Genomic DNA, 18,413 nt, shown 5'->3' on the forward strand with positions numbered 1-18,413 from the left:
CCTCAAAATAAAAGGAAACGATGTAGTGCTGTGCATTTCTTCAGTAGTCTGCAGGCCTTTCAGTCACTAAATACCCAAATAAGTAGTGCTTGTTCTTTTTAAAACTTGGGCTAAAAGATTTGAAACTCAGACAAACTTTGTCAAAGGCAAACAATACATTTGAAAGTGTGCTTGCAGTTTTCTTGGTCATTTACTCAAGTTATTCCAAGTGATGCTTTAACAGGTGGGTAAAGAACATTGTTTCACTTGGAAATAGTTATGACTGTACAAAATGCTTGCAAACTGCTGTTCGTTGCCATCTTTTGTAAAACCAAAGCATAAAAGTATGCAAACTGCAAATGCAACACCCTGCTGGGATGTTATTTTACTCAACAATATTTTTTGTCACTCTTGTTAGTACTTCAAGTCATGCAGAGTCTTGTGTATCTTGCAAAAGGAATGGATGGAAGCTTGGACAAGCGGCAAACATTTGTGGGGGAAGTATGTTTTAGAATATGATATATCAATTCATGTCCTTTGATGATATAACATGACAACATCTGAAATACAAGTTTGTGGAAAATGTTGGCTAGGCCTACAGTTAGAAATTATTCCCAAACTCCAGTTAAAATTTATTTCATAAAATATTTCAATTTTCATACTTTGAGAATGATTGGATTCTGTCAACCAATGTATAGTAGCTGTAGTAAAATATGTGGGTTTATTAACCCAAGGATGAAGCATCTGATTATTACATTTGAAAAGTATAGGATCAGTATTTGTTTCTGATAATCAAACTTCATTGGAAACACTGCCATGTGTGAGAACAGCTACAGCTAAAGCCATAGCCTAAACACAACAGGCAAAGCAAATCAGGTAGAACTATGTACAGGCGACTTCTCACATCAAAGAAATCGGACAGCATATGTTGGAGTCTGAATTAACTTGAGACATAGAAAGATACACTGTTCAATACCAGGGGATTGACAAAACCCCTGGATCAATGGTTAAGGTTAGCAAATGTTTACAGGTACTTGGTTTTATGTCTTACAATACATGCCTTAGGGCAGTGTTAAACTATGGAAGACTAAGAAGCAAGTCTTGTATTCTGAGCATCCCCACCTAATTTTTTAAGCTTTTGAAGACAACCCATGTGCACACAGTAAATTTAGCTGAAGGATTGGAATATATGAGCTAAGTGTTTTAAGAGTTACTGGCACACACTATAACAATGTGATTAGCCTACAATATATGATTACAAGCATGTGTGTAATTTTTATCCTTCAGTAGGTAAGGGCTAAAAGCAAAGAATTCAATAAGCCTTTGTCTTGAAATTAAATGTGCCCATTTTTATATTGGATTAGAAGAACCATACACTGAAAAATGACAGCAAAATCATGTGATGTTAGGAGTTATGCGCCGATAGGGGAAAATGAATGGGTGCTTAATCTGTAACACATGGATTTCTGTTAGATAATGGTGTAAGCATGCTAATAATTGTGTTATCTATTTACAATAATGGTCAGGTCTTATAGTCAAAGAGGCATCATGATTATTACAAGAAAGCTGCACATTGATTTTTGGGAGTGCTTGTGTTTTCTGTCACGTTTAAATCATGGCCATTTTATTGAGCCATGTGAACAAATCATTTTTTTTAAGTGTCTTTGTTATATTCATATACAGCAATTGGAAATAGACTTTTTTTTAAAGCGCTGTTATGTAAATCACACTAACTGTTGTGTATTTACTGAATGCACTGTATTGTTGACTGTGTTTTGTTTTTGCTTTGCTCTCTCCGTTTTTGTGTTTTTTTTGGTGGTGTCGTTTTCTTTTGGATGTGTTCTTTGTCTTTTGTGTTGCCCTGCTGTGGGCTGGGAGAAACTAAATTTCATCTCTTTTGTGCATGAAAGTACATGACTGAGATGACAATAAATTGTTTCTGATTTCTGATCAATTTCATTAGAATGGCCAAAACAATGGTAGCCTGATGGGCCAAGGACTTGATCAACTAGTTGGCTAGCTATATACGTGTATATATATATATATATATATACACACCTTACTAATTGCCAAATACTTGCAACACCGATCACTGCATTGTAACCGTACTCTGAGATGGGGGTCACATAAGTTTACCAAAGGCAGATAAGAGGAACAAATCAAAAGGCAGTGTTTAACCTGTTTTCAATCAGCCACTGCATCTATAAGGCGCTTTCAGACCAAACACTTATGGGGATTTTTTTTTGAGAGGAACTACCCACTGGGGAGGTTACCCGAGAACTACAAACCTTCAAGGGCTTTTTTTTCTGTTTGCACTCGCACCGCCAGGAATGCTGAAGTGGCGTAAACCGGCAGTTTTTTGCGCAGTTAGTATACTGTCACGTCCATGGATAAGTATACACGTTGGTCCTTGACGAACGGGTCGGACCCTTTAGTCGACTGGTTAACGTTGTAGCTTGCGGTGTGGGAGACACGGGTTCGCGTCCCGGTTGTGGCGGTCCCGGGCTGCCCCCTTATATTCGCTACATTGGTGTCAGAAGTGGGGTGGTGAGACCGTGAGATCATCGGAAGTGCGTGCGCCCAGAGGCGTGAAGGAGCTGATATGCTAAAGCGCGGGGGCGCGCTTCCCGAAGGAGGGGGTAGTGTAACGTACATGGATAAGTAGACACGTTGGTCCTTGACTAACTGGTCGGACCCTTTAGTCGACTGGTTAACCTTGTCGCTTGCGGAGTGGGAAATACGGGTTCGCGTGGCGGCGGTTCCCGGGCTGCCCCCCTAATTCGCTACAATATCAACGTCCTTTTTGCACGGTTAGTATACCAACGTCAAATGTGTATGAGTACAAACATTTATCTCATTCTGCGCGCAGTACAACAATAACACCAAACAACAAGATGGAGGATGCCGTGATCGGATTGGAGATGTGTGTTTGTTGTGGGTTTCATGATCAGGAATTGGGACTTAGGAACACTTGTCATTTCATTTCATTTCATGTACGCAAGTCAAGTACATGAAATGAAACGAAATATCGTTTCCCCCAGCCCACAGCTGTGCAACACAAAGACAAAAACACATATCCAAAAACCACAAGAACACATATCCAAACTAACACATATATACCCAAACTAAAAAAAAAACTGTCCAGGAGAACGAATGCCAGCCGATGAGTCGGTCTGCATGGGCTAGCAGTTAGCTTAGCCTGCCCCGCTTACGCATCCTGTCAGACAGCCCTCGGTGTTTCCTCTTCGGACGCAGCTCTGGACAGGGTCGTGGTCCTTGGGCCCACCGGTCGCAGCAGACCAGGCTCCCTCAGCCAATCCAACGCTAGCTCTCCCAGCCGGACACCTTGGACACACCTCCCCGCACTCCACGCGACGACACTTAAAACACAGTCAACGCTAGGCAAGGATGCCGCCAGACCGCCCTCAGTGGTATCGGAACTGCCGGTCTGCATGGGCTAGCAGTTTGCTTAGCCTGCCCTGCTACCGCATCCTGTCAGAACGCCCTTGGTGTTACCTCTTCAGGCACAGCTCCGGGCAGGGCCGTGGTCCCTGGGCCCACAGGACACAGCAGACTAAGCCCCACCAGCCGATCCAGCGCCAACTCTTCAAGCCATCAAACGAAGACACAAACTTAGACGCAGACATGGACAAGATACTGCATGGAACGGTACTGGATGAGGCTGCCGCAAACATGCCATCTTCCCACACCAGATAAGGATAATAATGGAGTTGGAAAGAAGATGTGCAAATTTAGACTATGCAGTTGCATATAGGCTCAATAAAGCCTGGACTTCACTGTCGGTCCGTTTGTCTGTGCCCCTCCCATTTTTAAAGGCTAACGTTAAAAGCTGTTGTGTAAACGGCCAATGTTTTACACAGGTTTAAAGATGGCCGTTGCTGACACTGCATTGGCTCATGTGTTTGACCAATAAACGTACACTTATGTCTGGACCAATTACCGTAAACTCATCACTCAAGGTTCCTCTTTTGCTGGCAGAGTACCTACCCTGAAGTAGGAGTTAAAAAAGTCCCTCAAAACTGCATTCTAAGAACTACGATTATTCCCAGTTCCTGCAGTGCGGACACAATAAGAAGGGGGTAGTTCCTCCAACAGTTCTTAGGCCTATGAAAAGTTCCTCCAGCCCGAAAGCACCTTATGAAGGTATGCTCATGATCACAAAGGTCTCTGCAGTCCTGCCAGGGTGAAACAAAGTTATGAAGAAATTGGGTCACATATGGGACTTGGCTGCGTAACATTGGCTAGCTGCCTCATAAGTGGACTCGTAACTACTGAAGGGCAAACTGCTCCATTGCCTAGTTACTAAAGTCTGTCCTATATGTTAGGTAAGGATTGTATAGCAAGAGAATCCGATTTTATAATCTGTATAAAGTAGGTTTCATTGTGTTCCATTTGTTAGTCAGACCTTCCATTAATAGATACTAGAGAAAGAGAATCATTTGTAGCTGTAAATCAAAAAATTTAATAGCCAGAAAGGCCATCCATATGTAGTCTCATTTTAAGTCTTAAAAATGACCCACACCCAGTGTTTCCAGCAAATTTTCAAGATGTAGGGATGATTTTGAAATAAACTTTAAAAAAAATCTATATACACACCCACTGATCAGCCAAAACATTATGACCATCTGCCTAATATCCCGTTTGTCCTCCATGTGCCACCAAAACAGCACCGAACCACCAAGAAATAGACTCGAAAAGACCTCTGAAGGTGTCTGGCCCTGAAAAATTAGCAGCAGATCCTTCAAGTCCTGTAAGTTGGTAGTTGGAGCCACCGTAGATCGGACTTGTCGGTCCAGCACATCCCACAGATGCTCAATTGGATTGAGATCTGGAGAATTTTGAGGCCAGGGCAATACCTTGAACACTTCATCATGTTCCTGAAACCATTCCCCAAAAATGTGTGCAGTGTGGCAGGGTGCATTGTCCTGCTTAAAGAGGCCACTGTCATCAGGGAATACCATTGCTATGAAGGGGTGTACTTGGTCTGCAACAATATCTAGGTAGGTGACACATGTCAAATTGACATTCACATGAATGGCCGGACCTAGGATTTCCCAGCAGAACATTGTCGAGAGCATCACACTCCATCAGCTTGTCGTCTTTCCACAGAGCATCCTGATGCCATCAACTCCCCAGGTAAATGGCTCACACATACACAGCCATCCACTTCATCTAAAAGAAAACGGGACTCATCGGACCACGCGACCTTCTCCCACATCTCAAAGGTCCAGTTCTGATGCTCACATGCCCATTGTTGGTGCTTTCGACGGTTGACAGGGGTTATCATGGGCACTCTGACCAGTCTCCGTCTATGCAGCCCAATTTACAGCAGGGTGTGGTGCACTGTGTGTTGTGACACATTCCTCTCGTAACAACTGTTAAAATTTTCTGTGACTTGTGCCACAGTATCTTGATGCATGCTCAATAATCCAGGTAAGAAAATCAAAGAAGGTTGAATCAGTTCATCTGGATACAACGTTTATTGACATATGTTTCATCACTCAACTAAGTGACCTCTTCAGTCTAAACTGACTGCAGGTATCCCCACCCCTTATAAACCATACAGTTGCATAATGACTGAAACCAATGACCAGTTTCATATACAAATATGGCTGTGACCATTAACTAGAGTTTCAATGTCCATGTGTACTATTCACAGAGGATTTGGGAATGTTTGCAATTACAGCATTGTAAGATGGCGACCATCCCTGAACCGAGGGGGGGGGGGCGCACCTAAGAGTAAATCTGTCACGATTTTACAATGCTGTGATTGCGAACATATCTGTCAATAAACGTTGTATCCAGATGAACTGATTCAACCTTCTTTGATTTTCTTACCTGGATTATTGAGCATGCATCAAGACATCTCGCTCATTATGCAACTGTATTTTTTATAAAGGGGTGGGGGATACCGGCAGCCTGTTTAGACTGAAGAGGTCCCTTAGTTGAGTGATGAAACGTATATGTCAATAAACATATCCGATGAACTGATTCAACCTTCTTTGACTATGCCACCGTAGTTCTTCTGTCTGTTCGGTCCAGACGGGATAGCCTTCATTGCCCTCACGCATCGATGAGCCTTGAGTGCCAACACCCTATCACCAGTTTGTGGTTAGTCCCTCCTCGGACCACTATTGGTAGGCACTCACCACTGCTGACTGAGAGCACCCCACAAGCCTTGCTGTTTCAGAGATGCTCTGACCCAGTCATCTGGCCATAACAATCTGGCCCTTGTCAAAGCTGCTCAGGTCTTTACTCCTGCCCATTTCTTCTGCATCCAACACGTTGACTACGAGAACTGATTGTTCGCTTACCATCTAATCTACCCAGACCTTGATATGGGCCCTTGTTTGGAGATGATCAACATTATTCGGTTCACCTGTGAGTGGTCATAATGTTTTGGCTCATTTGTTATATATATATATATATATATATATATATATATATATACACACATATGATCTTAGTTTATGGACATTTGTGTTTGCGATTATCATGCGTTAAGAGTATCCATATTTTGAAGTGAACAATGCAATAAGGCATAATTAAGAATTTACATTGTAAATCTTAGATTCTAGCGGTGGGGCAATTTTCCAGCTGTGAAGACCACCTGAACTTTAATGAATGTTAAAGAAAAAGAGGGCAGCGGTTTCAGCCAGTGGTCTAAAACCACATGCCTATAGGAGCAACGTGTATAAGTAACAATTACAACCAACCACCGGACCACCTGACTCTCATATCAGAATTCTTTAACCCACAAAGTGGGTACTTATCAGAAAATTCAGCTGCAGTAGCATTTGGCTGAAATAAAAACCTGCCACAGTGACCCACAGATCCATAAGTGGCGCATAACTGCCCTTCACTATTATAAGTAGCTAGTAGGTGGCCCTTGGCACTGTGACCTTTCATCATCCAATAAAATTATTGTAAAAATTATCTAAATCTAGTACCTTGGAACACAGCTCAATTTACTAACAGAACTGGTACTCAAAATGGACACAGTGGTCCATCAAGCAACCATCCAGTATAACATGCGGAGTAGACAAATTGTGTTTTCAGTGAGGCTAAAGAACTTTTGCTGTGAGACATTTCAGAGGTCACCCCTTACAGGCAAGCTATTTCCCAAGTGCAAAGCTCTGAATCGTTAGAGAGGAGTGTTACTACAAGATGGGCCTCAGGGAAAGAGTGTATATACCACAGCACATACTATTTAGAATTCAATAAATGAACATTAGTCCTACATCAGGAAAGGAGCCGATATACCCCACAGAGTATAGGCGTTCATTTCAAAACTCTGGATTGGGCGTCAGAACAATCTGCAAATGTGTTTAAAGTAAATCCAAAGAGTTGGATTCTCCTCAGCTGTTGGGGAAACTTTTCGTGTGAATATCATGTCTGCGATGAACACTATGAGTTAACTGCTAGCTGACAGCTAAGCAGCAACATCTTCAGAATCTGCTGTAGGACATCATTCATTTGAAATAAGACAACTTTTCTTCAATTTGCAGAGATACCATCAGCTGTGTTTGTTTGCTTAGAGTATGCCAAAGTTAAGTTACGACTCTATCGGCCAGTTAATGGTGGAGTAACTAAATAATTAGGTTTGAAAGGGTGCGTTGCCAATATTTTTGCAAAGCTATTTGTTTATATTCACACACAAAAGTTTAGTTGAACTTAAAATACTGTTGCCTCCAACTTTGCTCTTGGGTGCAACCGATTAAAGTTACTCAGCAGTCGAAGTTAAAACGCTGGCCGGGTTTGTTTCTTTATCTTGGAGGGTTTGCACGGCTAACGCTAGGCTTTGTGTTGCAAATGGAAGGCTAAATTAGCTAGTTAGCTAGCTGCCGGGGTAAAGCGAACACTGAATCTATCCAAACAAAAACAGAGCCTAGCAATTTACCCGCAAGGTTAAAAGGGAGGAGCCCCTCATGGGCAAAGTTGCAAATCTTTTACGACGATTAACAATACACGTTTTAGCCGACGTTAGCTAATTAACAGCGTCTTAATGGCATTGGTTTAACTAGCTAGCCTGAAATGGTTAGCTGATTTACGTTAGCTAGGTTATATTGTTAGCTTGCGTTAGCACTTCGCTTTCATCTCCTCCCCCAGTCCAGAATTAGGTTATAATCTGTAATTTCAAAATGTTCGGCCGTAAAAAGTCACGTGCGCTATGTAGACACATTGTTGGACTGTTCGTCGATATAAAATAAACAGGGAATCTTACCTTAATTAGCGATTAAATATCCTTGTTGCTACTGTCAATCCCGAAATAGGTTTATTCCCCGTTTTTAATCCATCAGAAACACTCACAATTCCCATCCACAATGTAGCGGCGCCGTCTCGTCAAACATTATAATCTGAAGCATCGTAACATTAATATCGGGTTTCTGTTTTGTTGTCGTCTACTATTTGTGTATAATTCTGTTTCTTTCTCTTTTTCCTTAACAGACCAGTATACCCCTTTCCCCCTTTCTTTGTTCTGTAATCCAGTAAAATTGAAACTCATTCGCCTCTGCTAATCCCAGCCCAACTCAACAACAGCATCTATTGGCTGCAATTTACATATAGGATTAAGGAACCTCTGGAAGAGCAAGGAGAGACATTTACCTGGAGCAAGCGGACAACGTGATGAGACATACAAATAACAATTATTACGATCGCTATTCATTTCAAACTGAGATTTAACTGTGCATGTGACACTTGCAATTTAACGTGGCCATCTCCGCATCAAGACATCCACAGTATTCTCACTACTGTTGAAAGTGTCTGCAGATCTCGAACATTATCTCGACGCCGTATTAAACGGATTTGTGAACTATTTTCGTTTATTTGCATGATCTCTGCCATAATTGTCGCGGCGCATGTACACACGAGAGTTTAATAGTTGATGACATGTTGGCCCATATCTATGTAACCATACATGTTATTCCCTTGATAAATACAGCGGTGATTAAAAGTTTGTTAACCCCTTAGAATTTTCTATATTTCTGCATAAATGACTTAAAACATCAGATTTTCACACAAGTCCTAAAAGTAGATAAAGAGAACCCAGTTAAACAAATGAGACAAAAATATACTTGGTAATTTCTTTTTATTGAGGAAAATTATCCAATATTACATATCTGAGTGGAAAAAGTACGTAAACCTTTGCTTTCAGTATCTAGTGTATCATTTGTTTAATAGGGTTCTCTTTATCTACTTTTAGGACTTGCATGAAAATCTGATGTTTTAGGCCATATTTATACAGAAATATACTGAAATATAGACACGTTCTCTTGAGATTCAGTTCACGGACAGATGTCCTGACATTTTCCTCGAAAATTCGCTGGTATAATTCAGAATTCATTGTTCCATAAATGATGGCAAGCCGTCCTGGCCCAGATGCAGTAAAACAGGCCCAAACCATGATACTACCACCACCATGTTTCACCTATGAGATTAAGGTTCTCATGCTAGAATGCAGTGTTTTCCTTTCTCCAAACATAACGCTTCTCATTCAAACCAAAAAGTTCTATTTTGGTCTCACCCGTCGACAACCCCCCCCCCCCCCCATAGCCTTCTGGCTTGTCCACATGATCTTTAGCAAACTGCAGACAGACAACAATGTTCTTTTTGGAGAGCAGTGGCTTTCTCCTTGCAACCCTGTCATGCACACCATTGTTGTTCAGTGTTCTCCTGATGGTGGACTCATGAACATTAGCCAATGTGAGAGAGGCCTTTAGTTGCTTAGAAGTTACCCTGGGTTCCTTTGTGACCTGGCCGACTATTACACACTTTGCTCTTAGAGTGATCTTGGATGGTCGACTACTGGGGAGGGTAACAACGGTCTTGAATTGCCTCCATTTGTACACAACTGTCTGACTGTGGATTGGTGGAGTCCAAACTCTTTAGAGATGGTTTTTGTAACCTTTTCCAGCCTGATGAGCGTCAACAACACTTTTTCTGAGGTCCTCAGAAATCTCTTTTGTTCTTGCCATGATATACTTCCACAAACGTGTTGTGAAGATCAAGCTTTGATAGATCCCTGCTCTTTAAATAAAACAGGGCGCCCACTCACACCTGATTGTCATCCCATTGATTGAAAACACTGACTCTAATTTCACCTTCAAATTAACTGCTAATCCTAGAGGTTCACATACCTTTGCCACACAGATATGTAATATTGGATAATTTTCCTCAAATAAATTACCAAGAGTAATATTTTTGTCTCATTTGTTTAATTGGGTTCTCTTTATTTACTTTTAGAACTTGTGTGAAAATCTGGTGATGTTTTAGGTCATATTTATTCAGAAATACAGGAAATGCTCAAGGGTTCACAAACTTTCAAGCACCACTGTAGATAGATAGATAGATAGATAGATAGATAGATAGATAGATAGATAGATAGGTAGAATGTACTTTCAAAATGCAAGAATAGAGTAATGTTTTTAATCTGTAATTAGTTACAGCTGCAGTACCCAATCTGTTTGATCTTTCAAGCTAAATAACATTACTCTGGTACTTTTTGGAAGAATTTCTACACATTCACCTCTTACATAAATCACACAACTGAACTGTAACTTCATATACACAGTATAGAGTGAACTGTTAGTGTAGCAATCTAATAATTTTCAAACAATATTTTCAACAATGCAAAAGCATATTGTGTAGAATATATATCTAAAAAAATTTGTTTCAAACGAGTTTAAGTTTTATTTTATGCTGTTTCATCAAGCGTGTTAAATGGCAGTTTGCTTAGTAAACAGGCAAACACCATCACTGCCACCACCATCATGTGAAGAGTGTAATGGCTGTATCACATATGAAAATTGACCATCAAGGAAAAGAAATAAGACATTTCTGGTTATGGAAGCAGATGAAAGGCTGAATACATTTTAACATATTTAATAGAGTAGGTTCCACTGGATTTAGCAGAATAGACCAGTTTCTCATGTCACAGTCTGCTGCAGACATACAGCAATCCTTACAAGGTGGGATACTTTGGGGATTTTTCCTTTGCATCATGCAGTCTGAATTTAGCAGATTTTCAGGTCATGCAATCAGTAACATGTCTTTGCCTGGTTGGTTTAGTATGTAGCTATAGGGCAGATTACACTATTTGTGTGTTTTTGCTTTTGTGTGTGTAGCAGTGGAGTGTGGGCGTCTGTATTGGCCAGGTTATTGCGGTTTAAGGGATTCTCTTGCAGTCTTGCTAAGAAATAAAAACATAAAATCCACCTACCTGAGCATGGGAGATGGAGAAGTGTGACAGTCCAACTGATATGGTTTGTAAAAACATACCTATCGTTGCTTTGTCTCACAAACAAACACAGAAACACAGACCCAAGAAAGTGTGTGTGAAATAAAACACCACAAGCCCTTTACCACCTTGTTAATATTTAATGACTCAGTCTCCGAAATCATTGCAGCAATAATCAAGGGTATGAATCTTCCATCTGGAAAGGCCATGTACATTATCTAATGGAATATTTAATTTTCACTGACCACTGGCCCTACACTTTTTTTTTTTGTCCAGGAATTATCACTTCCAACTTTAATTCGTTGCCACTCACCACTGTGCAATGTTCTCTCCTGAAGCAATGGTGCGGTCAATTGTGACTAGTCAAGCATCTGACTACAGTTGGGATCTCCTACATTAGTTTTTAAAAGGAATGTAACTATTTGGAAGACTTACTGAACAAATGCTGTATTATGATCATGTTTTTTTTTTATAATTAAGTCCAGATTGTGCCGAACTGTGGCAACAAATAATTGAACATCTAAGCTTTGGGTTTCAAACTTTTAATAGCCCTTTTGTAGCCTGACTCAAGAAAAGGCCAAATAATTCTATAACATCTTGCTGTAGCTGTTTCAGCATCACAGGGCTTTTATCTGATACCGCATACCTAGTTAATAATCGTATATGTATGGAGTCTGATGTAACAATACATAATGCTAGTGCACAGAAAATAAGAATTGATTATTACTGATAGCTAAGAGGTGCAATAGTACAAAGATGGACTGACTGAGTTTTTAGCGAATGCACAAATCTGGAAAATTTTCATAAATTCATTCTATAGACACAGACCTAAGTCTGAAATGAATTCAGCAGGCTTCCCACTTTCATTAATATAAATCTTTAGTCTTCATAGACTACTCCGCAGAGTCTGACAATGTAGTGTGGCTTGACAGTGGCTGTCACTGGCCAAAACAGCTTATCTACAGAACATTATTACAAAGCAAAGTAAAAGTAATAAATAAACAGGGCATCAGAGACACAATTTTTTAGTTCTCCACAGCACTGCCCACCATTTGTTTGCCTTCTGGGACAAAATCCTAAATTGTCCCAGCAACTCTTACATTTAAGCTCTCTAACTGTCATAAAGCACACAAAGTTGCCGTATGTGCTCAACACTGTATCAATATCTCTTTGACTCCAAGTCCATCCCTGGACTATACTTTATAGTACCTTGATCTGTCTTCATGATTGGCTAACATGTGTAATGCAACACAAATTCACTTGAAATAGAGGGTTGCTGTTTTGGTATTAACACTAAATTGAGAAAAAAAATCTTCAGGAGTCCACCGCAGCTTTAGGCTAAATGTCATACTGGTTTTTTCTTTCAAATGCAACTCTTGTGTCGCCCATTTAGGCTTCCCTCCTCTTCTCATATCAGTGTTGTTCCTAAATTGCCACAAGAAATAAAAAATTTTTTTAGCTCAGAGCCAAGCTGCATCAACAATTATCATTTTGTTTACCAAAGCTATAAAAATGATGAGCTGTTACAATGAATGAATACAAACATCTTGAGTTACATCTGAATCTTCTTGGTGTATTCCATTGGCTGAATTTGCTCCCTGCATCTGTAAAACATTATAACCCAAAGTCAATATGATGTCTTTGCATCTCAATTACTGCACACAAAAGTTAACAACTACTCTTTACCACAAGCAAGAGAGAAATCGTAATGTCCTGTGTTCTTGGGAGTTTAGTTTTACCGGGCTTTTGTCTGGGTGCCTGCGCATGGCCTGGACCAGCTGGTCAACTTGCTGATTGTGTTCCAAGGCGGACCGCAGGGCATCCTCGGTGCTAAGCAGCCGCTGGCGCAGTTGGTTCACCTCAGAGTCTAGGGCTGAGGGATCCAGCATGGAGTACCGCCGGTGGTCCGGGGAGGACCGTTCACGACCCTGTCACACACGAGATTGCGTACAGGATAAGTCAAATACAAAAATAACAGTTATGAATCATTTACAGATAAAGGGTAGCGCTTGATTCTTAAACTTAGCCAGTTTCTCCTTTCCTGTACAACTTTTTACTTCATTTGCCCATAATTTAACCATGACACCATAAATATTTTAATATTCATCCCAAAAATATAGATTAACAGTAGAATGCATCGCAAGAGACTTAAAGGAAAAGTTCAGATTTGTTGAAGTCTATCCCTATTTTATACTCGCCGCTCATGCAATACATAGGTATGTTTCATTTCCACAGTCATCAATCCTTTAATTCATACTCAAGGCTCAGCGTTTTTGGTTTTTATTTTCAAAGCCATCCAGCATGCCAAATTTCACCACAAGAGGACACTGTTACATAATCTCACACGAACAGGAACACATTTTGGATCCGTGGAAATATAAAATCTGGGTGAAAATCAGTTTAAACCGATCTGCTCCTTTTAAAAAATCTGGGTATTTTTCGGGGAAAATCGGTAAAAACCAAAAACGCGGAGCCTCGTTCATACTGGATATACAGCTCCGGCTTGCCATCTGCAGTTCAGTGCAATTAATGGGGGCCAAATCCACGACCCTTGTTCAGTACAGAAAAAAAAACAAAAAAACTCCACAGTTCAGCCAAAGCTAACATGATGCCACATGATGCTACTTCCTAGAACACAGGCTTCAAATGATTACCAGTGGGAGTCACTGCCACAGCACAGCAAAGCAAACACTAAGAGGGAATTTAGCAATAAAAACTTATGTAAATCTTTATGAAAGACTGCTGTAGCATCATGTTAACTTTGGCTGAACCGTGGAATATTTCTTTCCACTGAACAAGGATGTGAATTTGTCCCCCACCGAACTCTAGATGGCAAGCTGGATCTGCAGGATGAAGTGAAGGATGGATGATTGTTAAAGTGAAACATACATTTGTGCTGGATGAGCTATGAGTATGAAACAGAGATAGACTTGAAAAATCAGAATGAGTTTTTTCTTTAACAATCTGTATGAGATTGAACCAGACCGGCTGATGGAGAACATCATGAATGATCCACAGCTGCAGATGTGCTCTCTCACCAGTAGAAGGAGTTTCTCACGCAGGGTCTTGATATCGTCCTGCAGCTTCTGCTCCTTGATCTTCCACTCAGCCTTGTGCACCTCTCGGCTAAGCTCCCTATCCATTTCTCGGGAGTGGCGGTGTGAATCCAGAAGTAACACCCTTAACTCATTCAAACTCCTAAAGTAGCAAAGGGAAGAAAGAAAACAAAACAAAACAAAACAAAAGTAAGAATATTTAAGAAAGGATACCCGTCAGTTAAACAACTACAAAATTTATTAAGGTTTTTACATTTAAGTGGTTGTATCAGACTTTTATATTCTTAATATGCCATTAGTTTTTTTCTATTTAGTTGTGATATTAATATTAATTAATACATAAATAATGAATATAAATAAAATTTCTCCACCCCGCAAGCATTTACGCTATAGGTGCGTGTGCGTGCACGCACAAACACGCTTCTAGATGCGAGTACCCCTCTTTTACTACACACATTTCTTATCCCCTAACCCTAACTTCGGCCATCATGATTACATGCCTAACATTAACTCTCACGCTAACCTTAACCTAATCCTTTCTTCTTTGTTTTAATAATTTTTTCCCCTTTTTCTCCCCAATTGTATCCGGCCAATTACCCTACTCTTCCGAGCTATCCTGGTCACTGCTCCACCCCCCTTGCCGATCCGGGGAGGGCTGCAGACTACCACATGCCTCCTCCGATACATGTGGAGTCACCAGCCACTTCTTTTCACCTGACAGTGAGGAGTTTCACCAGGGGGATGTAGCGCGTGGGAGGATCACGCTATTTTCCCTGGTTCCCCCTGAACAGGTGCCCCGACCAACCAGAGGAGGTGCTAGTGCATCGACCAGGACACATCCGGCTTCCCACCCGCAGACACGGCCAATTGTGCCTGTAGGGACATCTGACCAAGCTGGCAGTAACATGGGGATTCGAACTGGCAATCCCTGTGTTGGTAGGCAATGGAATAGACCGCTACGCAACCTGGACGCCCTAACCTAATCCTAATCTTAACCCTAAACTAAAATCCTGATCCTAAAATGGCCCCTTGAAGACGTGAAGACCAGACAAAAATCCTCAAAAACCAAGTATGTCCTCACAAGTGAGGTAAATTGTCAAACAAAACACACTCACACACACACACACACACACACACACACACACACACACACACACACACACACACACACACACACACACACACACACACACACACACACACACACACAATAATACCTGTCTAAAAAGATATCAAAAACAAAAGCTTACTTTTGAACGCCACAACACCACAAAAGCCAATTAAGGATGCGAGATCAGCATACTTCTCTGAATTAATACTGAGAAATAACCACAATCCTAAAGTTCTCTTGAGGGTAATTGATTCTGTTATTAATGGTTCCTTCACTTCTCTTTTCGAATCTGATGTTGAGTTGTCTGAAATGTCTCACTCATTTTGTAAACAAGGTGGAGAATATTAGGTCCCAAATCCAGCCAGGCTGTTTTTGTTTGTTAATTCTGGCTCTTTCACCCAGTTTCAACCAATTACAATTTCAGTGTTGGATAGTACAGTCTCCAATATGAGCTCCTCCTCCTGCATCCTAGACATCATTCCCACTAAGCTGCTCAAGGAGGTATTTTCTACTATCAGCCCCATTATTCTGCAAATTCTTAATAATTATTTGGCCTCTGGTTCTTTTCCAGACAGTTTTAAGCATGCCATCATTCACCCATTGCTGAAAAACCTAATTTAGACCCCCTGTCCCTAAGTAACTACAAGCCAATCTCCAAATTGTCTTTTTTATCTAAGGTTTTGGAGAGAAGTCAAAGTATCTTTATTGTCCCTTACAGGGAAATTAGTTTGCAGCCAGTGTCTATAAAACTCTCACACAAACAAAACATACAAACACCAAGGCAGATTTGACACATCACTGATGGACCAAAAAAAGAAAGAAAGAAAGAAAAAAGTAAGTTCTTCCAAGAGTATTTCTTCTAAGAGTAATTTCTTCTCAGTTAATTTCTTTTATGAACAGTACTACTACTTTTAATAGTTTCCAGTCCGATTTTAGAGCACTTCATAGTACTGAGACAGCTCTAGTTAAGGTCACTAATGATCTCCTGCTGAATGTAGACAGAGGGGACTGCTCGATTTTAGTTCTTTTAGACTCAAGTGCTGCCTTTGACACGGCCGATCACAACATCCTCTTACATCTCTTACACAAGAATGTCAGTGTGTCAGTGTGTAAGAAGTGGAGTAGTTGTGATGCATCTAGTGTGTTGGTGTAGTGTTCTGTGCCTGTCACGTGTCACTCTCAACCTTCACCACTGGCTCTCAGAAATGTGAACAGGAGAGCCGAGTATGTAAGTCTCTCCCTACCAGTACATAGCCTCTCCAACAGCAAGCCTTATGTAATGCCTCCTCATGGTGACACACGGTAACTGGGTATACCTTGGACCCTGGCTGAACTACAAGGGACACGGAGGAGTGTGGATATTCCCTGATGCCCACGAAGCACCCTCCAGCTATGGGTTAAATAGTGCCACTGCCTAGTGGATACCTCGGGAGAGGAATAGACTATGAGAGTAAACTCCTAGAGAAAATCAACGTCCACAGTGCTGTTGTTTTTTTGCCTTTCTTGCCCTTTTGTATCTGTTTAAGTCGGAGAGTACTGCTGGCGTCATGCGTGGCTGCCGCTTCTCCGTCTCGTAGCACCCCCTTCCCATCCACCCCTGTATGTTCGTGCTATTTTTATCTGTTGTCTTATTTCACCGCCGTTTATTGTAAAGCAACTTTGAGTGTTAGAAAAGCACTATATAAGTTTAATTTATTATTATTATCTCTTAGAGACTTGGGTTGGCATCAAGGGCTCAGCTCTTAGCTGATTATGCCCCTACCTCAATACAACTTTTTCTGTCGTTCTGGGTAACTAACTTCTTGGCGGCTCAGTTGAGTTGTGGTGTCCCTCAAGGCTCAGTTCTTGGCCCTCTTCTCTTTTCTATATACACTACCGTTCAAAAGTTTGGGATCACCCAAACAATTTTGTGTTTTCCATGAAAAGTCACACTTATTCACCACCATATGTTGTGAAATGAATAGAAAATAGAGTCAAGACATTGACAAGGTTAGAAATAATGATTTGTATTTGAAATAAGATTTTTTTTACATCAAACTTTGCTTTCGTCAAAGAATCCTCCATTTGCAGCAATTACAGCATTGCAGACCTTTGGCATTCTAGCTGTTAATTTGTTGAGGTAATCTGGAGAAATTGCACCCCACGCTTCCAGAAGCAGCTCCCACAAGTTGGATTGGTTGGATGGGCACTTCTTTGAGCAGATTGAGTTTCTGGAGCATCACATTTGTGGGGTCAATTAAACGCTCAAAATGGCCAGAAAAAGAGAACTTTCATCTGAAACTCGACAGTCTATTCTTGTTCTTAGAAATGAAGGCAATTCCATGTGAGAAATTGCTAAGAAATTGAAGATTTCCTACACCGGTGTGTACTACTCCCTTCAGAGGACAGCACAAACAGGCTCTAACCAGAGTAGAAAAAGAAGTGGGAGGCCGCGTTGCACAACTGAGCAAGAAGATAAGTACATTAGAGTCTCTAGTTTGAGAAACAGACGCCTCACAGGTCCCCAACTGGCATCTTCATTAAATAGTACCTGTTAGAGCCTGTTTGTGCTGTCCTCTGAAGGGAGTAGTACACACCGGTGTAGGAAATCTTCAATTTCTTAGCAATTTCTCGCATGGAATAGCCTTCATTTCTAAGAACAAGAATAGACTGTCGAGTTTCAGATGAAAGTTCTCTTTTTCTGGCCATTTTGAGCGTTTAATTGACCCCACAAATGTGATGCTCCAGAAACTCAATCTGCTCAATGAAGTGCCCATCCAACCAATCCAACTTGTGGGAGCTGCTTCTGGAAGCGTGGGGTGCAATTTCTCCAGATTACCTCAACAAATTAACAGCTAGAATGCCAAAGGTCTGCAATGCTGTAATTGCTGCAAATGGAGGATTCTTTGACGAAAGCAAAGTTTGATGTAAAAAAAATCTTATTTCAAATACAAATCATTATTTCTAACCTTGTCAATGTCTTGACTCTATTTTCTATTCATTTCACAACATATGGTGGTGAATAAGT

The 18,413-nt window shown here is 40.9% G+C and overlaps 2 protein-coding genes across 7 annotated transcripts in view; both read right to left on the minus strand.

The window, feature by feature from the left end:
- gtf2ird1 (GTF2I repeat domain containing 1) overlaps nt 1–8,459 on the minus strand; it is an 81,271-nt gene extending 72,812 nt beyond the window's left edge. For both annotated transcript variants that reach the window (XM_056284588.1, XM_056284587.1), the window contains exon 1: nt 8,225–8,459. The gene's annotated coding sequence lies outside the window, so the exon portion shown is untranslated. The remainder of the gene's footprint in view (nt 1–8,224) is intronic.
- A 2,910-nt stretch (nt 8,460–11,369) lies between these two features.
- clip2 (CAP-GLY domain containing linker protein 2) overlaps nt 11,370–18,413 on the minus strand; it is a 58,723-nt gene continuing 51,679 nt past the window's right edge. For 3 of the 5 annotated variants that reach the window (XM_056284503.1, XM_056284504.1, XM_056284500.1), the window contains 3 exons: nt 14,278–14,437; nt 12,979–13,167; nt 12,746–12,843 (listed from right to left, as the gene is read on the minus strand). In XM_056284503.1, coding sequence (XP_056140478.1) covers nt 12,763–12,843; nt 12,979–13,167; nt 14,278–14,437 — 430 coding nt within the window. In that variant the 3' untranslated portion in view covers nt 12,746–12,762. Of the gene's footprint in view, nt 12,665–12,745; nt 12,844–12,978; nt 13,168–14,277; nt 14,438–18,413 lie in introns of those variants that run through there. The other 2 variants (XM_056284502.1, XM_056284501.1) reach the window with 2 other exon arrangements.

Source organism: Lampris incognitus, chromosome 8, assembly GCF_029633865.1.
Source record: "Lampris incognitus isolate fLamInc1 chromosome 8, fLamInc1.hap2, whole genome shotgun sequence".
In the NCBI taxonomy this organism is placed as follows: Eukaryota; Metazoa; Chordata; class Actinopteri; order Lampriformes; family Lampridae; genus Lampris; species Lampris incognitus.